Source organism: Tarenaya hassleriana, unplaced genomic scaffold (genome assembly GCF_000463585.1).
Source record: "Tarenaya hassleriana unplaced genomic scaffold, ASM46358v1 Cleome17, whole genome shotgun sequence".
Classification (NCBI taxonomy): Eukaryota; Viridiplantae; Streptophyta; class Magnoliopsida; order Brassicales; family Cleomaceae; genus Tarenaya; species Tarenaya hassleriana.
The window spans coordinates 2,734,342-2,756,494 of record NW_010965122.1 but is presented as its reverse complement, the minus strand read 5'-3'; the positions used below and the strand labels follow the sequence as shown (position 1 = coordinate 2,756,494).

At 35.1% G+C, this 22,153-nt stretch overlaps 5 protein-coding genes across 9 annotated transcripts; 3 read left to right on the top strand and 2 right to left on the bottom strand.

Moving 5' to 3' along the window:
- The first annotated feature begins 355 nt into the window (after nucleotides 1-355).
- Nucleotides 356-3,685, top strand: LOC104810095. 2 transcript variants are annotated; one of them, XM_010536288.1, is made up of 10 exons: nucleotides 356-467; nucleotides 605-894; nucleotides 1,126-1,192; nucleotides 1,291-1,350; nucleotides 1,437-1,748; nucleotides 1,823-1,885; nucleotides 2,754-2,909; nucleotides 2,996-3,052; nucleotides 3,144-3,374; nucleotides 3,444-3,685. In XM_010536288.1, exons 2-10 carry the CDS (start codon nucleotides 787-789, stop codon nucleotides 3,566-3,568), a joined length of 1,179 nt encoding a protein of 392 aa, XP_010534590.1. In that variant the 5' UTR covers nucleotides 356-467; nucleotides 605-786; the 3' UTR covers nucleotides 3,569-3,685. The 2 variants fall into 2 exon arrangements, with proteins under 2 accessions (XP_010534590.1, XP_010534591.1); XM_010536289.1 differs by lacking the exon at nucleotides 356-467 and having other exon boundaries at nucleotides 605-1,007.
- A 439-nt stretch (nucleotides 3,686-4,124) lies between these two features.
- Nucleotides 4,125-5,271, bottom strand: LOC109116538. Its single transcript, XM_019202163.1, has 3 exons — nucleotides 5,155-5,271; nucleotides 4,773-4,920; nucleotides 4,125-4,663 (listed from the first exon to the last, which is right to left on the bottom strand). Exons 1-3 carry the CDS (start codon nucleotides 5,222-5,224, stop codon nucleotides 4,477-4,479), a joined length of 405 nt encoding a protein of 134 aa, XP_019057708.1. The 5' UTR covers nucleotides 5,225-5,271; the 3' UTR covers nucleotides 4,125-4,476.
- LOC104810094 (protein yippee-like) lies at nucleotides 4,125-7,548 on the bottom strand. Of its 4 annotated transcripts, XM_010536287.2 has the most exons (7): nucleotides 7,464-7,545; nucleotides 7,243-7,338; nucleotides 6,461-6,504; nucleotides 6,172-6,280; nucleotides 6,025-6,080; nucleotides 5,760-5,884; nucleotides 4,125-5,551 (listed from the first exon to the last, which is right to left on the bottom strand). In XM_010536287.2, exons 1-6 carry the CDS (start codon nucleotides 7,491-7,493, stop codon nucleotides 5,800-5,802), a joined length of 420 nt encoding a protein of 139 aa, XP_010534589.1. In that variant the 5' UTR covers nucleotides 7,494-7,545; the 3' UTR covers nucleotides 4,125-5,551; nucleotides 5,760-5,799. The 4 variants fall into 4 exon arrangements, with proteins under 4 accessions (XP_010534589.1, XP_010534586.1, XP_010534585.1 ...); XM_010536284.1 differs by lacking the exon at nucleotides 4,125-5,551 and having other exon boundaries at nucleotides 5,618-5,884; nucleotides 5,963-6,080; nucleotides 7,464-7,546; XM_010536283.1 differs by lacking the exon at nucleotides 4,125-5,551 and having other exon boundaries at nucleotides 5,618-6,080; nucleotides 7,464-7,548.
- Nucleotides 7,549-9,895: 2,347 nt separating this feature from the next.
- Nucleotides 9,896-11,123, top strand: LOC104810092. Its single transcript, XM_010536280.1, has 4 exons — nucleotides 9,896-10,012; nucleotides 10,112-10,178; nucleotides 10,252-10,392; nucleotides 10,478-11,123. The coding sequence occupies exons 1-4, from the start codon at nucleotides 9,983-9,985 to the stop codon at nucleotides 10,777-10,779; spliced, it is 540 nt and encodes a 179-aa protein (XP_010534582.1). The 5' UTR covers nucleotides 9,896-9,982; the 3' UTR covers nucleotides 10,780-11,123.
- A 9,127-nt stretch (nucleotides 11,124-20,250) lies between these two features.
- Nucleotides 20,251-21,199, top strand: LOC104810091. Its single transcript, XM_010536279.1, has 3 exons — nucleotides 20,251-20,451; nucleotides 20,548-20,614; nucleotides 20,842-21,199. The coding sequence occupies exons 1-3, from the start codon at nucleotides 20,422-20,424 to the stop codon at nucleotides 21,135-21,137; spliced, it is 393 nt and encodes a 130-aa protein (XP_010534581.1). The 5' UTR covers nucleotides 20,251-20,421; the 3' UTR covers nucleotides 21,138-21,199.
- The last annotated feature ends 954 nt before the right edge of the window (nucleotides 21,200-22,153 follow it).

Below are 22,153 nucleotides of genomic sequence, written 5' to 3'. Positions count from 1 at the left end.
TGCAATATGTGTATATGTATATGTATATATATGATGATGATGATGTTAATCAGAAAACCAATTTAATAGCAGTTGAGATTAAACCGGATAAAACTGATATCAATTTCGATTGCAATTCATATCCTTTCCAGAACAGATTATTTTTTTAACGTTTTCCATATTTTTTATTGTTGTCGTAGGCAATATTTTTAAAAGATGCAAATGTCAAGTCGGGCCAAACCAAAACATCAAATTCAAACAAAATAAACTGGGCCTTTTGTAAAATAACATAAAATGGGCCTACCAATTATTTTTTGATAGGTTGAATTTAGCTAGGGTTGTCTTCATGAGTTAAACGCCCCTCGGATAAATACCCTTGTTGTTACCACTCCTCTCTTCCGACGGTGATCCTTGTTGCTGCTGCTCATCGCCACTGTCATGAGGATCTTTGATGTTGGGTTGGTGAAGAAAATCTCTCTCTCTCAGAGGTATTGGAATGGAGAGTCATGTTTAAGCATCGTATCTGTTCATCCGGTTTTCTTTCTCATCTTTTTCTTTTTTTTCTTTTCTTTGTTGTGTTCTCCGGATTCTGATGTAATGTTTATGTTTGATAAATTGAATTTAGGCCCAAAGCCCAAATAATGATGAGAGCCCAGGGTTGCCCTTCATGATTTTAGCACCCCTCGGACAAACCCTTGTTGTTACCACGACGGCGATCGGGGGAGGTGAAGAACCAGAGAGCTTCGGGTTCGAAAATGGTACTGTGTCTTGTTTCTCGTCTTTGTCGTTCTGTTACTGCAATCGGAGATGGCGATGACCGCAGGCGGCGGTGGCCGGCCGGAGGCTTACGATCTCTTAGTGTGTCGGGAGAGAGAGCGGTTGCCTAGAGAGGGATATCTCAGCAAAAAAGTTCAGGTCTGTCCCTTTCTTTCTATGCATTTTTCTTACGGTTTTTTGTCTGTGTATGTATATGTGTATACATATATCGGGGGCGAACGGTCTCTGACACTAACAAACCGATTCTATAGGTATAGGCTCTATATAACGAGCTCTTCTTCTTCTTCTTCTTTTTGTTAAAATACTCTTCTCACTCTCTTATTCTTTCTTTTTCTGCTGCTCCTCCTCATGATGAACTTGTTGGTGAAGAAAATATCTCCGTCTCGGATGTGTGGGAATGGGAGAGTCATATATAGTCATTGCATCCGTTCATCCGGTTCTCTCCTTCCTCTCTCCTTCATCTTTTTCTTTTCTCTTCTTTGTTGTTTTCTCTGGGTTTCTGGGATTCTGATACAATTTTTATATTTCGGACAGGTAATGGTATCTCGGTTCCTCCTCCGTCAAACAACAATCCGACAAGTGACCAATCTAAAGGTAGCCCATCCTTTTCTTTTCTCTCTCTCTCTCCCTCCCTCCCTCAGACAAATGAGCTATTTTATGTATATGGAACTTCTCGAAAGGTATCTGGACCAAAGTGGCTTCTGTCGCCAAGAAAGGCGTCGATGGGTTTAAGAGCGATATGAAACGTGAGATATGTTGTGGCTTGAGGGATGAGTTCAAGGGGGAAATACAGGGTCTGAAAGATGATATTAGCAAGCTTAGGGATGATATATACCACATCAAAGTGGATGTTATGGAGCTCAAACTGAAGAACCAGATGCAATCCATGATGAGGGACATCAAAGCGGATGTTATGGAGCTCAAACTGAAGAACCAGATGCAACCCATGATGAGGGATCTGAGAGCAGATGTTATGAAGTTGAAGACAGAAGGTGAGTTGATATTAACGTGTATTTTTAAGTACAGACAAATTTTTAGTTTCTAATTGTATTTATGCTTGTATCAGTGGGTCAAAATAAGATGGTTCAGAACCAAATGGTGAAGAAGATGATTTCACCTTGCCAAACAGGTCTGTTAGGCTCCTTCATTAAGCTCGTTATGTGGGTGTTGGGTATGTGAGGATTGTGTTGCGGTATTTGATATGATACCTGGTCTGTTGAAACTACGTTTTATAACCAAATTACAGCCTACCCTTTTCATGGCATCCATCGATTCTTTAGCGTGTGTGCATGCATCTAGGTGTTTAGGCATTTGCATATATCACATATATGGCCTTTGTGTTTACATGATTCGATCCAATCGTTTCAATACCAATTCAAACGTTTGCAAATCCACGACGACCCAGATAATACAACTTACAGAAACTAACACCCAATAAAGAGATTCTGATGGAGGAAGAGATTGCTTCAACTTGCCGGTCTTCTCTTGGCCAAACACGCATATATGAAAAGTATGTTAAAAAAATAAACTACACGTATTTATATATGTATATATAGTTCGTTCGAGAAAATGAAAAACTGTACAAGCACGTACAAAGGAATTAGAATAGACATCCGTGTAAGGTTAAGTATGTGTAAGGTTAAGTATAAAAACGGATTTTTTATATATATCTATAATTTATTATAAGTATATTTTTGTATAAATTGGAAAATTTCTAATATATAATGTATATATATTATCTTAATATGAAAGAGTTAACGTTTGTGAATTAGGTTATAACTATTGTTATTTAATGGACATTCAAACTATATCTAGTAATTTTCTATATATATATATAATAAAAAAAAGTAATAAAAATATATCCCTAACAAAATTTACTAACCAATTTTTGTAAAAATACCATAAATGAGCCCATCAATTTTTTTTTTATAAGTTGAATTTAGGCCCATGAGAGTCAAGTTTCTAGGGTTGTCTTCTTGATTTTAACGTCCCCTCAGACGTCTCTCTTCCGACGGCAATCCTTGGTGCTACTGCTGTGCTCATCACCACCACTGTCATGAGGATCTTTACAGCTAGATTGGTGAAGAAAATCTCTCTCTCTCAGAGGTGTTGGAATGGGAGAGTCATGTTTCAGCGTCGTATTTGTTCATCCGGTTCTCTCCTTCATCTTTTTTTTTTTTTTTTTTTTTTTTTTTTTTTTGTTTTTTAGATTCTGATGTAATGTTTATATTTCTGACAGGACATGGCGTCCTTATTCCTCAACCAAACAACAATTCGGTAGCGGTCCAGCCTAAAGGTAGAGGACCTCCATCTTTTATTTTCTCTGTGTCTCTTTTGCCGGACAAATGGGCTAAATGCTGTTTCATGGATCTGAGACTTGTCCACAGATAGCTGTGATGGGAAGAAAGGCATCGATGGATTTAAGGATGATATGAAATATGAGATATATGATACCCTGAGGGGTGAGTTCAAGGGGGAGATAAAGGGTGTGAGAGATGATATCAGGAAGATCATGGATGGTATGAGCCACATCAAAGCTGATGTTATGGAGCTCAAACTGAAGGAGGAGATGGAGGATATGAGAGCGGATGTTATGAAGCTGAAGAGTGAGATGGAAGGTGATATTAAGGTGTATTTTTAAGTACAGAAAAATCTTTAGTTTCTAATTGTATTTATGTTTGTCTCAGTGGGTCAAGAGAAGACGGATCAGAGCCAAATGGAGAAGAAGATGATTTCAGCTTGTCGAGTGTGCCTGTTAGGCTCCTTCATTGCCCTAGACATTAAGCTCGTTATGTGGGTGTTCGGTATGTGAGGATTGTGTTGCGGTATTGATATTATACCTAGTCAGTTGAAACTGCGTTTATAACCTAATTATTTAAAAGATATTTATATTTGTTACTCTATAAATCTATCTTAAATCTTATGTGGATGGGAAGAGGCTTGATATGTTATTGTTGTTTCGGAAGAAAACGAAACAAAGACTTGTGTTTTCGTAATAGCCATAACTCCTTTGATCTTATTAAACAGAAATAAGAAATTGAATCTAGGTTTTTATAACCCATAAGACTCGAGTACCAATTCAAAACAAATAACTAAACTAGAAAACAGTCAAGGTACGACCTTTTAGTAGATATGTTCTTTCGTCAACCTGAGTGGATTAGATTAAAATCAACTTTCTCAATGTATCATGATGAGAGAATTCACTCCTTACCTTTGGTTCTAAAACTTTTATTTACATCTGATAGAACAACGTTGTAATATAAACCGATAATGTATTGATTCGGAAAAAAAACACCAATACAAGATGAGAGTTGATTATTGTGAGACTCTCCCTCACCCCCTTTACCTTGCACTTTCAGATCACAAAATGCATACCCAACCCAAAAGACTACTAGCATATATATATACGAGATGGCTATACACACAAAAGGTGCCAATCCCCATACAACCGTAGCAGAGAGCTATAATCCTAGTAGGTAATTACAATACCCCTAATACCTCTTCTCCAGTGCCACCTGTCATCTTTTTCCCAACGAATTGCTTCTCTGTCTCTCCCTTGCCTCCCTCCACGTGGCCTTTGCTGATCTTTCTCCTCACATAAGCCCGAAATGGTGTATCAACATCCTCAGGCCAAATATGATGATCAGAACACAGTAGCACCGAAGCTCTTGTGAAATTTTCTGGATGATGAATTTGTTGAAAGATCATTGAAGCTAATCTTCACTGAAGAGGCCAAACCCAATAAAGAGATTCTGATGGAGGAAGAGATTGCTTCAACTTGCCGGCTTTCTCTTGGCCAAACACGCATCGAGTGCAGAGGTACTTGGTGACTTCGTTGCTCCTCTTGATCTGCGCAGACCTTGCATCCTTCCTCCTAGCTCTCCTTAATCTCACTGATTTGCTTAGGCTGCATTTCACAAGCACACGCACACATCGAACAAATTTTCATCCCGTCAGTACCACAACCGTAGAATGTCGAATGAAGTTCCCTTGTGCATAAATATGAGACAACTTTCCTCGACGATACAACAATACTCCAGCAATGTGAACACATGTCAATTGTATGCCAATTATCAAATAAAGCTTGTTGCTTGCATTGAAGGGCAGATGGAGATATTCCTTCTTTGGTTTGTACAGAAGCATGATGTAAGGCGTGAAGTGAAGCTGCAAAGACAGAACATTGCAAGAGTAAACAAAAAACTAGTAAAGTGACAAAAGAGGGTGTGATCATAAACCCCTGTTCACAAGAGAAACTGAAACTCAATTATGTGAGGTTCCATAAGCCTAAATGCGATGTAAAGGTTATGCACCCACTTTCCAACATCCCACCATGTTGTTCAACAGACCGATGAGGACTTCAATCTGAAACACACCGGTCTTGGTAATAGGCCTACCTACCTGTAGCTTCGGCAAGTTTCGTGTTATGGATGCTGATCAACAGAGTTGTGAATTCCAGGAGTTCTATCATTGGCAAACTCTGGTCCAGACACTAGCGGATCTCACTTCTTCATCACGACTGTCACCACAAGCTGGTATAAGACATGAACATGGAATTGTCAATGTGATTATGGGTTTAAGACAGGTCTCGCACTGGAGCATAACCCTTTGTGTGATTTCTGTTTGTGAGGTTAGATGGACATCACGTTGTGTTCGGGAAGGTCTTGTCGGGCATGGATGTTGTACACAAGGTCGAATCCCAGGGTACAGAGAGAACGGCGCGTCCCCAGAAACAGAGTCATCATTTCCGACAGCGGCGAATTAATCCTGTAAAGAAACGCCATATGTTCCAGACCATCTAAAATCAAAAGAGTTTGGTCAGAAAGGATCAATGAGACTTCATCAAGAACACGTTTCCGGATCATTGAACAGAACTGGACTTTTATTGAATGTAAGAATTAAGATTCAGATTGAAATCCACAGAATAATTTTGGTACAAGGGCTTTTGCCAGTTTAACAATTGGAATGATGATATTACAACAGGGGAAGAAGGTTGGAGAATGTACATTTCATTGAATCATGTAAGCAGGAGAGAAAGTGCAAAGGTCAAGCATCATCAGCATCACTTCCACCTACATGAGTTCCATGGCTTATCCAGTAGTTGCTTCCATCGGGTCCCGATATCTTAAATCTGTTCGAAATTCAACATAAACCATCTTTTTCCGATCTAACCCTTTACTTTGTTGCGCGAATACAAGGCAAAACTCACCATCTTGAATCAAATCCATGACATCTATCACTAGATGCTGCCGATCAAATCTAAGGACTGACCTTTCAAGCACCGATTTTCCTTCCTTGTACTTCTGGCTCTTCTCATGGGCCATCTCCTGAAAACGAAACGCCAACCAAAACTCTAGTCACCCACCAGGAATCTCGATCAAAGGCAGAAGAAACGGGGTGATTACTTTCGAGTCTTACATATCTCCAACCGACGATTGATCCACATCCGACGCAGAAAATGTCAGCTACGGTATGTAATCCAGTCATCATCATTCTGTCTTCATTCTCCCCCATCGAAACATTCACACTATCAGATCATCGACGGGAAATAGAAGCAGAGCGATCGTTAGAAGCACGTGATTCCTTCTCAGAATGCAATCTCTACGGTCAACTTAAGGCTATGAGCTTATTGTATACAGCACCCAGAACTATTTAAGTGGTGAATGGATCTACTACTGGTGCCTAAAACAAAATCAGAAGCACTTACACCTTATTGAAGAGATAGGCCTTCCCATGCCTGCAGTGAAAAGACTGAATAAGGGAACACAATACAAAGACACGAACGCAATGTCAGTACTTTCTTTAATGACTGAAGCTTGTGTCGGTCTTCTTCCTGAAGGCATCGGAATCTTTACACGATCGCTGTTCAGAAAACTGCAAAGACTATCTCGACGAACAGCAAATGTGGAGCCACGGCTAAAATTTTCGATTCAAAATTGGTAGCTTATTAGCTTTCAGCACTCAGCTTTTGTCCAAAAGTGATATTCTTCAAGATCATTCAGCTAAAACACCAGAATGTGATCTAACTAAGATCACTGAAGCTAATCTTCACTGAAGAATCACTTTAATTGATATGTGAAAGAAGAAGTCTCAGACTTGAAGATTTCGATCTTAGATTACAGAGAGAATCCAAATACAAATCAATTCTCTACAGATTCAAACTAAGATTTAACACCAAAAACATCAGTTCACAAAACACAATAAACCATTTCTGGGATTACCCAATTCATCCCATCTCTCATTTCCTGGAACTGAACACGGCAGCAAAATCACACACGTGTGAAAATCCAGACTTTTACACAAAACAATATGAAGTGACATAATATAAGTATCCGATTAAACAGAATCTGGGTTAAAGGAAGATCCACTCAATCGAACAACATGCATAACTGTAACCAGATTGAACAGAGGAACCACAAACCCAGATGAAAATGCCGGGAAATCGTCAAGAAGAACACATGGAACGAAACTCAGATCAAAGAGACAAACCTTGGAGATGATGTCTTCGTACACAGCAAGATGGGTCTTACAGTGTTTGCAACTATAGATCTTCCCCTCCAGATTCACCACGAACAGCCTCCCCATCTGGATTAACAACAAAATAACCTCCCTCTCCGTGAGTCAAATCGAACGTAAAACCCCAGAATCAGAAGGTCGAATTAAGCAAAGAAATCGATATCTGCGTGAGAAAAAGGGATGGGACTCGGTTCCTTTCTCGTGCAAACTTTATTCTCTCTCATCGCTGTTGTGTAGTTAACAAGAAATGTGGCTGGGGAAGGTATAACGTATTCTCCCATTTATTTCACTTTATTTTTCTCTTCGGCTTGAAAAGTATATTAAAAGAAAATAAACTACACGTATATATGTATATATATTTATGTGTGTGTATATATAGTTAGTTCAAGTTAGCGAGAAAATGAAAAACTGTTCAAGCAAGCGTCGTTATCGTTGGTTTCTTGAAAATCTCACATGACAGTTTTTAGCCATTATCCCACAAAAAGTACATAGGAATTAGAATAGACATCCGTATAAGGCTAAGTACGTTTAATAATACAAGATTAGTGCTTAATTATTAATAATTTAACTTTGACATGTATTCCACTTAATTTGTACAGAGAAAAAAAGTAATTGGCGGTGGTTGGTTATAGTCTCTAGAAGCAAACCCCTCAAATGATTCGGACCAAACTTTTGTCACAATAATCGTTGTTTATTTATTTTCATTTTATCATTGAGAGAAAAAAATGATAAGATGTTTGTGCTGCATCTGCCACTTGTTAAGATTTTATTGGCCGTCTTTTGTCATTACGTGGCAAATTTACGAGACATGTTTCTCGGGTTCGACCTTATAAATAGGATTTAATTAAAAGGTTTAACTTTTACACGACTCGGTTATATATATATATTATTCTTTCGCTAATCTCATCTCTGATACCCTTTATTTCTGTTCTATCAATAATCACCATATCAGTATCGGGGATTGCCGCCATACACTTGCCAAATACATGAACGAGGTATTGATGTAAGTTTATTGGGCCAGAAAATGGGCCTGGTCTGGGCCCAAAACGAGCACCTAGATGGTGAACTCGATTTGCCCTCTCATCTCTTGAATCTTTATATATATATTTGTTTTCGTTTAATGGCGATGAATATTGCAGTATTGCCTGAAAGGGAGTGTTGTATCTCTGTATTCTCGTCAATCTCGCAGTTGGTGCTCATGGGAAGGTGATCTCCTTCTTCCCCTCTTTTTGTTTTTCTTTCTTCAATCCGCTAATCGCATGCAATGGAAACATGCCCTCCAACGCCAAAGAAGGGAAATCTTGTTCATAAGAGCCATTGATGTAAAAAGGGCAAATTACAGTTTGTATATGGTTCGTTCACGCCATTTGAGTCATATGATCATTTAGTCCGAGTTTTTTCTAGGATTCACATTGGAATTTGGGTAAAAACAGGGGATCCTGGAGAGATTGCCGACAAAACCCCACCGAAACGGGTGAATGGGACAGAAGCCGTAGAAAAGGAGATGAGAGAGATGAGGCGGGAGATGGGTATGGCGATGGCCAAGTTACAGGAGGCGTCCAAATCAAACGAGGATTTGATTACAAAGCTCAAGGAAGATATGAAGAGAGATACCGAGGCACTGCTGACGATAGCGACTTGGGCGTTGGTTATTTATTTGGTCTTCGGTAATAAAGCAGCGGTCGGATTCTCGATACTCCTTTTGTTTATTTTAATCGTCACTAATTAATTGCAGGCGATAAGTTCAAATTTATAATGCAGTTTTCTTTCGGTATCTTTGAGACCCAAAAAAAAAATGGTAAAAAGTTTGGTTACAACGTGAATCGAATATGATATTTCCATGTGTTAGTTAAGCTTCGTTTGATGCATGTCACGTGCCTTGCCCCTTTTTCTGTAATTATCTGCACAAAATTATTCAAAATTCCAGTTTTTGGAATGGCGTGTAACAGAATGTACGTACAATCGCATGCATGCTTGATGCGTGAGGATTCGTACGGACTCTGATTATCACCGTATACACATGCCCCCAGTGCGACAAATTTTGAATTTCAATTGCTGTTTTACAGCCATTTGTTCATTGTTTTATGTGAACTGAAATCAGAACCTCATCGTTAAAGAAAAATAAATTTTAGGCCTTAAATGGTTGCAGTTTTGGGAGTTTTTAGAATCTAAAAACCAAAAAAATTATCATTCAAATTTTTACAAAATTACTTTTCCTAAAAACTTTGAAACCCATCTTAATGTAAAAATCAATGAAAAACCAAAAACTACTTTTTTTAGTTTTCAAATATTATAGAATGCAAAATCAAAAAACCAAAAACTAAAAACCAAAATCCAAAATCGTAAATAAAAAACCCAAAATAAAAAGCATCTCTAGCCTTAATTATTTTTTATTTATATTGATAATTGAATGAATTGAAATTTTAGAATTTAATTTTTAATCTGGATTTATAGTATAAAACACTAAAAAATAATTTAGTTTGATGAGATAAGGAAATATGGGCATCAAATATCTGTCTCACAAATTCCTTTTGTTACGCTTTCACCACAATCCCGCCGTGCAGCCGAAGCTTATTTTTCTTTTACTAAATTTATTATTAAATTAGACAACAAAAAAAAACTCGAAGATGTAAATACACACACCCCAAAACGAAGGTGTATATACACACACAAGTTGCCATCTCACGACAAATTCACAAACAACGGAGAGAATATGCGGATCCTCGCGACTCGCCTCGCTAACGTAAATCTCCGATTGTTCGATCGTATATCTTCAACCTTTTTTTATTCTCTTCCCTTAATCTATTGATTTGTTTTCGTTTAATGGCGATGAATATTGCAGTATTGTCTGAAAGGGAGTGTTGTATCTCTCTATTCTCATCAATCTCGCAGTTGGTGTTCATCGGAAGGTCTCTCTCCTTCTCCTCTTTTATCGTGCTTTTCTTTTCCCGGAGATTTCTTCTCTAAATGTGTCAAAAACAGGAAATGATGGAGGGGTTGAAGAGAGAACAAGCAGAACCCCATGGAAACGGTTGAGTGCAGTAGAAGAGGAGATGAAGGAGATGAGAAGACAAATGAGCATGATGATGACCAAGCTAGAGGAAGTGTCCATGGATAAACAAGGTTCGATCACAAAGCTACAATCCCTCTTGGTATGGTGGATTAGGGTTTTTGGTGTTATCTCACGGAATTTGTGTAAAAAAAACAGGAAATCACGGAGAAGCTGAGGAGATAAAAGAGATGAGACGACAAATGAGTATGATGATGACGAAGCTAGAGGAAGATTCCTTAGAGTTCAGAAAACCCAATACGGCGCAAAACCCAGTCGATAGTCCTCAAGAATCCTCTCCGAGCGAAGGTAAAGAGAAATCCAAAGGAACAACGACGTTCGAGGTTGGTGTGATTTTTGCGCTCTTGTTGTTTATGTCCCCTCTGTTGCTGCATTTCCCGTCTCCTTTGGCTCCTCTTTTAATGTTGTTCATATTGTGTGTTGCGCTTGGCCGTCTGTAGACGATGGTTAGAACCATGTAGGAAACTCCCTATCCAAGGGCTTTCGCTTGCGTTGGAAACATACATGAGCCCTCATGCCTTTTTTCCGGTTTTTTATTCAAACAGAAAAGTATATTTGATTTGGAGAAAAATAAAATCCCATCAGAGAATGGGGCATATTCACAAAACATGCCACCATCAATTGATTTGGTGGGCGACCCGAGTGGATCCGAGTAAGACAGGGCCCATTAGTCGGGCAATCGCAACAAAAAGACGTTAATGTTGAGCAAGCATGGGCCCCATCGGCCCAAAAATAAAGAGTGGGTTCCACTATCGGGTGACACGTCTACTATTAGTTTCGACCCGATGCCCTCGGTATGTTAATAAATGATGATGATGATGTAAGTTCAAAAAAAAAAAAAAGCTGTCAGATAAGGAAAGAGTATGTTAATTAAGGATTTCAATCCACGCACGGGAAGGGATGATAAAAGATGGGTTTTTTTTTTTTGAAAGATTAAATAAAGAATAATGTATTTTCTTTCATCAAATAAATATATAAGAACGGTTCTTGGGATGGTACGTTTGAAATCAGCGAATTGGTCCGGGACCCAACATTAAAAATGTAAAATGATTAAATGGGACTTAAGGGAAAAAAATATCAAAATCAAACCGTTCATCGAAATTTTATTTTTCAGTTATTACATATCATTAATTAGAATTTCAAAATCAGTTTTTGAAATACTTTGTTTCATTATTTGTATATCATTGCTAATTTTATAATTAATAAATAAAAATATAATTTTTATTTTTATATGGTGGTTGCAATATATATATTTTTTTGATAGTGTTGTACTACATTATACCTGCTTATATCTATGCGTAATTATCGATTATAATAATCATAATAATAATATTATTATTGTTGTTGTTGTTGTTATGGTTGTTGTTGTTGTAGGATAGAAAAATGTACGAAAATTGCTAAAGAAATTCCGATTAAACGAGTTACTAATTATTCTCCAAATATAAGTAGTAGATACTTTTTCATATACATTTTTTAATTGATAAAAAAATGTTTTTCAAATTTTGTTTATGAAGCATTTTTAATTTTTTTTTTAATTCTGACATATCATCAGAGTTTATATTCATTCAATAGTCAGATTCTATTATTCTATTATTGAATTGACGATGTTAAATGTCATGTTGTTGTGTGAAAACCGTATATCGAGTTTATGATTTAATGTGAGACATTAGGCAAAATATATTCGAGATAAATTTTATTTGATTATAATGTAAAGATCAAATTCTTTTGATTCATTATGTTTTTTGTATTTATGATAAATATCCAAAACCGCACCAAACACATAGAAGTCGATTGTCAGTTTTTCCGTCATCATATCACTGACAACACAATTATTACTCGCCATCTCGACCTTCCATCAATTTGCAGATATTTTTACAAAAATGTTTGGCAAAAAAAAACTCGTATGTTTTTGGATAAATTGAGCATAATGATATCTATACTCCAATTTAAGATGGATAATATGATTTATATATCTATAATTATGCATCTCATAATTTTTTTTCAAACCTTGACAAATTATAAGATAATGATCTTTGTTTTAATTGATAATGAAGTGAATTTAAGTAGATATATAGTTTTTTTATTAGAAATTGTAATATTATAATAAATCACAACTAAATAAAAAAGACAAAGTTCATGTTTTTTTTTTGTCATTGCTCCAAAACATGATAATATGTAAAAAATAAAATCATTTTAAAATATTCACGTGCTCTTTCTTGGTTCCACTTCCACATCTCTCGCGTTGGTGATGTTTTTGGCGTCTTTACTTGATAGAGAAAAACGTGTAAATGTAAAAACAAGGTTGGTCAAAGAAATGAAGAAAAAAGATCTTTCTTATTATTATTATTATTATTATTATTATTATTATTATTATTAGAGATGGACAAAATAACCGAACCTGAAATAAGCGAACTGAATCCGATCGATATATACCCGAACCGAACCGATTAAAATAATATACCCGATTGATATGCATATTCAAATCCGAAATATCCGAACCCGAAATAACTATAAACCGAATAAACCGAACCCTAATTAATCATAACCGAATATATCCGTCTATCCATCCATATATCATCAATTAATATGTAATACATTCTAAATCTAATTAGAAAAATTAGTACAATGATATTGTTTTATAACCATGGTATATAAAAAAATGAAATATGCGTGTATTTTAATGTTGTTTTTGTTATTTTTATAAGATAATTGTTTGAGTTTTTTTATTATTTTTTGTTTGGATAACCCGAACCGATCCGATCTGAACTCGAACCAAATCGATTAAAAAAAATATACTCGATTAGATATGAATATTTCAATTCGAAATACGCGAAACCTGAAATAACCGAATCCGCTCGATCGCCCACCCCTAATTATTATTACTACTACTATTAAGGGAAACACAAAAAGTAGGAATAGAATTGAATTTCCATGTTTGAGTTTGGCATTACTCATCATATCATATAACATCGAAATCTAAAGGAGATAACAAAAAAAACAAAAAAAAAACTAATATACTCAACTGCTGAGAAGATTGTTAAAACATAAGATCCATATTTTTTATTCATCATCATTTTCTGATTAGTTTTAACATTTTGAATGATTTACTGATTAGTTTTATTTTGATTTCTAATTTTGTCTAGTTTGATATTGGATTGGTATTTTTGTCAACCAAGAAATTGGGTTGAATAATACTATATATATATATATATAATTGTGAATCTTATATATATAAGATAATTATTTTTATTTATAATGATAATCGAATGAATTTTAATTTATAATTTAGTTTTTTTATTTCGATTTATAATAAAAATTACCAAAAAAATAAAACCGTCCGTAGAGCAAGGCTTACCTGCCCTTAAGACTCGGGGTTAGTTGGACCCTTTAATACGAAAACTTTTATTTTTTTTGTATTTTAAATTATATATTTGATGAGATAAAGAAATATGCGCAACAAATCTCTACCTCAAAAATTCCTTTTGTTATGCTTTCACCAGAATCTCGCCCGTGCTGCCCAATCTTATTTTTTTTATTTGATTTATAATTTAATTAGATAAAAAAAAACTCAGACATATATACACACACCAAATTAACGAAGTGTTGAAGACACGATTATCAAACACGTGATAAACGTCCAAAGGTTTTCCATGGATTGCATGGAGCACCCAAAGATTGTAACCAAGTCACCATGCAACGTCACTCATGGATAGACGGTGCTAAATCACCTCATATAATCAATCAACACATTACCAACAGGAGACAATCAAGACTATTTCCATAAGAGCTCCACCTTCCATATTCTCAATAGCCGTTGGTCCTCTTTCCTTTTGTATTTAAATTCCATTATGGTGACAAATAAGATTTGCTCTCCATTTACGATAGTTTACATTATTTCTTGATATTATATCCGTTACGCTCTTGTATATAAATATAGTTTTATATTGATGTAAATTAATAAGAAAAATATAAGGGATAATGTCCCAACTTATGCAAATATTTTCGGTCATCACTTCTTCTTCTTTATTCTAGTTCAATTATTTTTATTCTTCTCTTCATAATCAAACACCAAAACACACAAAAGTTACATGGTATCAGAGCATAAGTTCCAGAGGACCTTGTGTTTTTCGTTCCGCTGCAAAATCAAAGCATATTCCCTCTCGATTTTGAATATATCGAAGAGGATCCTGCTCGTTTTATACATACATATTTTTTTTGTCCCTTTTAGGCCATTCATTCAAGCCAAAAGGAGGTTTTTCTTAAAGTGTTTCGTTGGCCTTTCATTCAAGCCACGATCCACCACTCTCTACAATAATATGTGGAGTTCTTGGGATAGTTGTTATGGTCCTTTAGAAGATGAAGAAGGTAATCATTTCACCTACATCGAGAATGAAAACGGCGAGGTAGAACAAATATGGTCAACCAAGGAAGAGGTGGAAGCATTTCAGGTGCTTTCTATCGAAGACCTCCAAGCAATGTGTATGGATGAAGAACCATACCTAGAAGAAGATTGTGAGAGAGGATGGGATGTACAAGAAGACATCCTTGATCAACTCCCATTACAAGTCAAGGAGGCTTTGTTCACATACCTCCAAGAACACAATATTCGGTTAACTTCTCCACTCATTGAATTTCTTTTTAATTCTAATGAGTTTGTTGACGTAATTAAGGAAACCATGAAGAAACTACAAAAAGCTCGATCTACATGGAGACTTTGGCGCCGGATACAAACAAAGAGGAAGAAAAAGTACAAGGTGAATCGGTTGTCATATTGGAGGATCTAACAAAGGAGGAGAAGAACCCCGGAAAAGAAACCCAAATGAGCATATATCCCTTTCCATCTCTTACACAAAATCCGAGAACTACTATCATGTGGTTACAAGATAGAGTTTGTAGTCCCTTCCTTTGCCCTATTCAAATCGATATCTCTTTCGCAAATAATATGTTGGGTTGTTTAAGTGTTTTTGAACAGAACATGAAAATAAATTCCATGAAGAATTATTGTATAGAGAAGTCTACGAGTGAGGGGAATGTGATGGAACCCTCATACACTTCTCTAACACAAAGGCCACGACACATGAGGAAACATCAAGATAAACATTTGAGCAAAATTATAAGGAGATGTTCCCTATAAGTTTCAACAAATCTAGACTCGGTAACTCTCTTTCATTTATCTTTAAGATCTTATATGATACATTTGAAGTTTATGATAAACACTTAGTATACCTTGAGAAAATGGCATTAAAACTTGCATATTATCACACTAGAATACTATTTTTGTTACTCTTTGATATGAAAAATGTAGAAAAGTTTAAATTAAAATTTATTTCAAAACGGAGTGCTACGGCCTCCCTTATGTTTACTAACACGTTCTTTGAGTGGATGCAGAAAATAAAGCTGAAAGTGGCATATATTCAGCTCATGAAATCAAAGGAACTATCGTTGAAAAAGAAGGAACGCTTGAGCACGAATCAACACAATCAAAAAAGCATTCGTTTTTCAAGATTGGTTTTTCGAGATTCTTTCAAACCAATCTTGAAGGGGAATGTTGAAGACACGATTATCAAACACGTGATAGACGTCCAAAGGGTTTGCATGGAATGCATGGAGCACCCAAAGATTGTAGCCAAGTCACCAGGCAACGTCACTCATGGATGGAATATTCTAGACGGTGCCAAATCACCTCATATAATCAATCAACACATTACCAACAAAAGACAATCAAGACTATTTCCATAAGAGCTCCACCTTCCATATTCGCAATAGCCGTTGGTCCTCTTTCCTTTTGTATTTAAATTCCATTATGGTGACAAATAAGATTTCTCTCCATTTAGGATATTATACATTATTTCTTGATATTATATATCCGTTACCCTCTTGTATATAAATATAGTTTTATATTGATGTAAATTAATAAGAAAAATATAAGAGACAACGTCTCAACTTATGCAAACATTTTCGGTCATCACTTCTTCTTCTTTATTCTAGTTCAATTATTTTTGTTCTTCTCTTCATAATCAAATACCAAAACACACAAAAGTTACACGAAGATGGTGAATTGAAATATAAATTGCCATCTCACAACAAATTCACAACAATCGAGAGAACATGCGGATCCTCACGACTCGACTCGCTAACACTACAAAAAAACCTACATATAGCGACGAAATTTGCGACGGAATGTGACGATTTTACGACAGAATGTGGAAAAAAATTATCCATCGCAAACAGTCGCAAAATTCGTCGCAATTTGCTACGGTTTGCGATGGATAATTTTGTCACAATAAAGAAATAGATTATTTGCGACGGAAAATAAAAATTGCGACGAAATATTCCGTCGCAATGTATTTGGTTTCGTTTTTCGACGAAATTTTTTGAATTTTGGGCGCGTAAATTAATTTCATTTTGTGACGGATTGCGACGGAAAATTCCGTCGCAAAACGCAATATAAAACCACGAGTCGTCTTCTTCATCAGACTTCAAAGATTTCCGAAAAAAAAACTAAAAATCGCCAAATTTCTTCTAAATCTCTCCAAAGGTCGCCAAATTTCTCCCATAAGGTAATATATATGTATTTATGTATATATATGTGTGTGTTCGTGTTTGTGTGTGTTTATGTATGTGTATGTGTGTGTAAGTGAATGTGTATATATGTGTGAATGTGTATGTGTGTGTTTATATATGTGTGTAAGTGAATGTGTATGTATGTGTGAATGTGTATGTGTGTGTGTTTATGTATGTGTATGTGTATATGTATGTGAATGTGAATATGTATGTGTATGTATATGTGATTGTATGTGTATATGAATATATGTGTATATGTGTGTGTTTATATGTATGTGTATGTGTTTGTGAAATGTATATGTGTATGTGTTTGTGAAATGTATATGTATATGAGTATTTATGTATGTGTATATATGTGTGTATATGTGTATATGTGTGAATGTGTATGTGTGTTTGTGTATATATGAATGTGTATATGAAAATATATGTGTATATATATGTATGTGTATGTATATTTGTATGTGTGTAATGTATGTGTATGAATGTATGTGTATATAGGTGTATACGCAAAACGCAGATTTTTTCCGTCGCAAGAACCGTTATACGTTTGCGACAGCGCTATAGCGACGGAAATAAATCCGTCGCATTCCGTCGCATTCCGTTTGCGACAGCGCTACATAACTATTTTTTTGTAGTGTAATGTAAAAATCTCAAATCGCTTCCCTTCTCTTGATCTCTATAGTTTTTGTTTGTGTGTGTTTTAATGGCGATGAATACTGCAGTATTGCCTGAAATGGAGTGTTGTATCTCTGTATTCTCGTCAATCTCGCAGTTGATGTTCATGGGAAGGTCTCTCTCCTTCTATCCCCTCTTTTATCGTGCTTTTGTTCGGAGATTTATTCGCTAAATGTGTCTATTCGCATCAATTTCACCGTTTTGATTCATTATTTATCTACTGACCATTTGTTTTACATAATTCCCCTAAAAATCATCTTTACAAAAATCAGCCATGTGATTTGAATTATACGCTCCCTCCCTAACTTGATATTCGAACTAGGGGCGGGATAGACGTTTTGCGTCTCCGTTTCACAGGTGGAGCTACTCAAGTTAGATCCAATATTACAGCTTAATAATTAATAATTTAACTTTGGAGTGTTCACCTTTTGATTTGTAGAAAACTGTAGAAAAATACAATGCGGAAATAAAATAAGACAAACAGAAAGGAAACATAATTACTTTATTGCTACATTTCTTTTTCTTCTTGTTACATTACAATGAAAATAACTCACATATTTATAGAAAAATTAACAAATGAAATAAAAGAAAATATAGATATACGGAAATAAATATGATTCACAATATTTAACATAATATTGTGTTCCTCCAAAATCTAGATTTTTTTCCAATCACATATTCATTTTCATACTTCAACAAAAACCAACTGAAATTCTTGTAACTAAAATTTTGTTACTAATTGATATTTTATTTTTCCATTTTCCGTTTAGTTTTTATAGAAAAAAATGATGATGATTATGATGATGTATACATTGGAGGATATAGATTGTGTATCAATCGAATTTGGCAACTTCCATATTGCCGTCTGCAATTTCCTTTTGTATAGCTAGGTTAAGGGCGGAATGCCTTCTGTGTATATTGTTCTCGTGTACACATGAATAGACACAGAAACATTTTTCTATTGCGCTTTGAGTCGTATCATGGTATTAGAGTCCGACCAACTCCATTATTCACGATTATATTTAACATATAATATATATTAATTATATAATATATACATATATATATATATAATTAATCTTTTCACGTCTTCCATCATAAGATATTTTTTACGTGGCATTGGTTTAAACTTAAGAATTTTCCCAAAAATTAGTGTTTATCTATTTCATGGAGCTCTTCTTCCTCACACTTTTTTTTTTATATGTTTTCTTTCATCGGTAAGGTGAGGCATGAATTGGGGTTTGTCAAGTTGAATACTATGATTTATATATCTATAATTATGCATCTCATGATTTTGTTTTCAAACCTTAACAAATTATAAGATAATGGTCTTTGTTTTAATTAATAATTAAATGAGTTTAAATAGATATTTAATTTTTATTAGATATTATGATATTATAATAAATCAGAACTAAATGAAAAACATGATAATATGTAAAAAAATGAAATCATTTTAAAATAATCGTGTATATTTTCTGTGAATGGAAATCAAAACCTCATCACGTCTCTTGCATTGGCAGGTGGGATGTCTTTGGCGTTTTTACTTGATAAAGAAAAATGTATAAAAGTAAAAAAAAAAAAGGTTGGCCAAAAAAGCGCAATAAATGGGGGCAGAATTGAATTTCTATGACGTTGACTTTGGTATTGATCATATATCACAGTTGGTAAATGTTCTAAACCAATAGAGAGCATCTAATGGAGTAACGTATTCGAGAAACATCTTATTAAGTTCTAATAAAAAAATAGTTAGGTTCTGGGGCATGTAACGAGTAACAATGTTTGATAAACATTTTTATAATTAATTCTGAAAGATGGTTGGAAATAAGGTTGGATTCAATAAATTCGATATCTAGAAAAGATAAAAGACTAAGCAAAGAAAAACTAATATGGTTAAATTTAGGAGTGAACGTTTCGATATTCGATTTAAATTTGGTTTAGTAATTCTTCGGTTCAGTTCTTTCAGCTCTATAAAAAGATGTATTGATCGGTTAGTATATCATATTAAGTTTGGTTCGGTTTCAGTTTTTATTATTTCGTTAAGAAGTTTTCGGTTTTTGAAACATTTTTAAAAAATTACCATTTGAAAATTTTGGATGGTTCAGTTCAGAAACAATAAACGTCCAACGTCAATTTTCACATCTTTTTCGCCCATCCAAAAACAATATTCGAGAGAAACTTTATCATACCAAAATTTTCTCCTCAAGTAATTCATCATTATTTTCACCGTTTTGATTCATTATTATCTAATGACCTTTTAAATTTTTCCTGAAAAATCATTAGCCAATGCTTTTTCCTTTTTCTCTTACTCTCTGAGTGGGTTGATTTGTGATTAGGTTTCTGATTCCTAATTTGGTCTAGTTTGATTTTGGATTGATTTTTTTTTTTTTTAAACAAAGAAATCAGGTTCAGAACAAAGATTTTAGACATCGATAAAATTGGGTATCTTATATATTCTTTTTTCAAACTATAAGATAATTAGTTTTTATTGGTTATTGAATGAATCTGTGTTTAATTTCGTTTTTTATTTGAGTCGATAAAATTATAAAATATTTAAAAATTAGATATGCTTTTAAGATAAAGTTTAGGTCCGTAAAAATCGGTTTCTATAAAGCGATTCAGTTTTACTGGCGCCCTAAGACTCGGGAGAAACAACTCGTAAAGCTTTTTAACTTTTTGTATTTACAGGAAATTATACATTTAGAGAAAAATCTTCCGCTGAATGTTTGCGTTTGTTACATTTAGCTTGCTACGCAAACTTATTTTATTTACTAAAAGAAAAATCTCCAATATATATAACTTGCTTCACAACAAAAGCCTCACACAGGGGGAGAAGAAGGTCAATCATGCGGATTCTCTCGTCCCGCCTCGTTAACGTGAAATCTCAAGAACTCGATTTGCCCTCTCATCTCTTGAATCTTTATTTACTATATATGGTGTTTTTGTTTAACTATTGATGATGAATACTGCAGTATTGCCTGAAAGGGAGTGTTGTATCTCTGTATTCTCGTCAATCTCGCAGTTGGTGCTCATGGGAAGGTGATCTCCTTCTTCCCCTCTTTTTGTTTTTCTTTCTTCAATCCGCTAATCGCATGCAATGGAAACATGCCCTCCAACGCCAAAGAAGGGAAATCTTGTTCATAAGAGCCATTGATGTAAAAAGGGCAAATTACAGTTTGTATATGGTTCGTTCACGCCATTTGAGTCATATGATCATTTAGTCCGAGTTTTTTCTAGGATTCACATTGGAATTTGGGTAAAAACAGGGGATCCTGGAGAGATTGCCGACAAAACCCCACCGAAACGGGTGAATGGGACAGAAGCCGTAGAAAAGGAGATGAGAGAGATGAGGCGGGAGATGGGTATGGCGATGGCCAAGTTACAGGAGGCGTCCAAATCAAACGAGGATTTGATTACAAAGCTCAAGGAAGATATGAAGAGCGATACCGAGGCAGTGCTGACGATAGCGACTTGGGCGTTGGTTATTTATTTGGTCTTCGGTGATAAAGCAGCGGTTGGATTCTCGATACTCTTTTTGTTTATTTTCATCGTCACTAATTAATTGCAGGCCATAAGTTCAATTTTATAATGCAGTTTTCTTTCGGTATCTTTGAGACCCAAAAAAAAAAAAAAAGAATGATTACAAGTTTGGTTACGTATACCTTATTATTATTATTATTATTATTATTATTATTTGGATTGCTATACTCGTATCAAATACCTGAATGAGTTATTGGTACAAGTTTATTGGGCCAGGCCCATTGGGCCAAAACGAGCACGTACTACGTAGATGGTCATCGCTGTTTATCTGCGTAACCGACCTTCAAAACAAAGTCACACAGAGGGGGGACAAGAAGGTCAATCATGCAGATTCTCTCATCCCGTGTCGCTAATTAATTAAGATCCCAAGAACTCGATTTGCTCTCATCTCTTAAATCTTTATATATTTTTTGTTACATTTAATCTCTATTGATTTGTTATTGATTTGTTTTTGTGTTTATTGATCATGAATATTGCAGTGGAGACTTATATCCTAAATGATATGGCCCGTCTACGACCCCGAAATTAATATGGATCTTGGTTCAAAACATTCGATTATAACAAAAAAAAAAAAACTAAAAAGCCGTATGTAATTTGTGCGAATGAAAATAAAAACATGGTCATGCATTTACATCAAAACCATTTTTATTAGGTTTAAGATTACAATTTGACATAGAAGTGTATTTAAAAAACGTATGTATGAGTGAAAATTGGTAGATAATGAGTCTACTCAGAAGGTCTCGGCGTCAAGCACATAGAAATTGTTTCGGGAAGAATTACCGCAAGTGGACTGGGTTAAGATGATATGGTTTAAGCAAGGTATGCCTTTGTCTTTTGGATGGTGATGCAAAGAAGATGTCTACACGGACTGCGTCGATTGAATATTGTCCAGAATTTGACTTATGTCCTATGTAATGAAGAGAAAGAATCGCATGACCACCTATTCTTCCAATGCTCTTTCAGTGCTGAAACTTGGCAGGGGCTTGCATCAAAGATTTGGAGGAACTCACTGGCTAAACTCTCAATGTGTCGGCCTTG

What these genes read in the sequence shown, in the direction of transcription:
- LOC104810095 (XM_010536288.1), top strand. Translation starts at nt 787, where the DNA reads ATGGCGATGACCGCAGGCGGCGGTGGCCGGCCGGAGGCTTACGATCTC. An exon ending in TATGAAGTTGAAGACAGAAG is followed by an intron (nt 1,749 to 1,822) that starts GTGAGTTGATAT and finishes TGCTTGTATCAG; the next exon opens with TGGGTCAAAATAAGATGGTT. An exon ending in GATTTCACCTTGCCAAACAG is followed by an intron (nt 1,886 to 2,753) that starts GTCTGTTAGGCT and finishes ACGTCCCCTCAG; the next exon opens with ACGTCTCTCTTCCGACGGCA.
- LOC109116538 (XM_019202163.1), bottom strand. Translation starts at nt 5,224, where the DNA reads ATGATAGAACTCCTGGAATTCACAACTCTGTTGATCAGCATCCATAAC. An exon ending in GAAACTTGCCGAAGCTACAG is followed by an intron (nt 4,921 to 5,154) that starts GTAGGTAGGCCT and finishes CTGTCTTTGCAG; the next exon opens with CTTCACTTCACGCCTTACAT. An exon ending in AGTATTGTTGTATCGTCGAG is followed by an intron (nt 4,664 to 4,772) that starts GAAAGTTGTCTC and finishes TGTGAAATGCAG; the next exon opens with CCTAAGCAAATCAGTGAGAT.
- LOC104810094 (XM_010536283.1), bottom strand. Translation starts at nt 7,493, where the DNA reads ATGAGAGAGAATAAAGTTTGCACGAGAAAG. An exon ending in ACGAAGACATCATCTCCAAG is followed by an intron (nt 6,505 to 7,242) that starts GTTTGTCTCTTT and finishes TCCCTTATTCAG; the next exon opens with TCTTTTCACTGCAGGCATGG. An exon ending in GCCTATCTCTTCAATAAGGT is followed by an intron (nt 6,281 to 6,460) that starts GTAAGTGCTTCT and finishes ATGATCTGATAG; the next exon opens with TGTGAATGTTTCGATGGGGG.
- LOC104810092 (XM_010536280.1), top strand. Translation starts at nt 9,983, where the DNA reads ATGCGGATCCTCGCGACTCGCCTCGCTAAC. An exon ending in TCGCGACTCGCCTCGCTAAC is followed by an intron (nt 10,013 to 10,111) that starts GTAAATCTCCGA and finishes TGAATATTGCAG; the next exon opens with TATTGTCTGAAAGGGAGTGT. An exon ending in AGTGTCCATGGATAAACAAG is followed by an intron (nt 10,393 to 10,477) that starts GTTCGATCACAA and finishes TAAAAAAAACAG; the next exon opens with GAAATCACGGAGAAGCTGAG.
- LOC104810091 (XM_010536279.1), top strand. Translation starts at nt 20,422, where the DNA reads ATGCGGATTCTCTCGTCCCGCCTCGTTAAC. An exon ending in TCTCGTCCCGCCTCGTTAAC is followed by an intron (nt 20,452 to 20,547) that starts GTGAAATCTCAA and finishes TGAATACTGCAG; the next exon opens with TATTGCCTGAAAGGGAGTGT. An exon ending in CAGTTGGTGCTCATGGGAAG is followed by an intron (nt 20,615 to 20,841) that starts GTGATCTCCTTC and finishes GGGTAAAAACAG; the next exon opens with GGGATCCTGGAGAGATTGCC.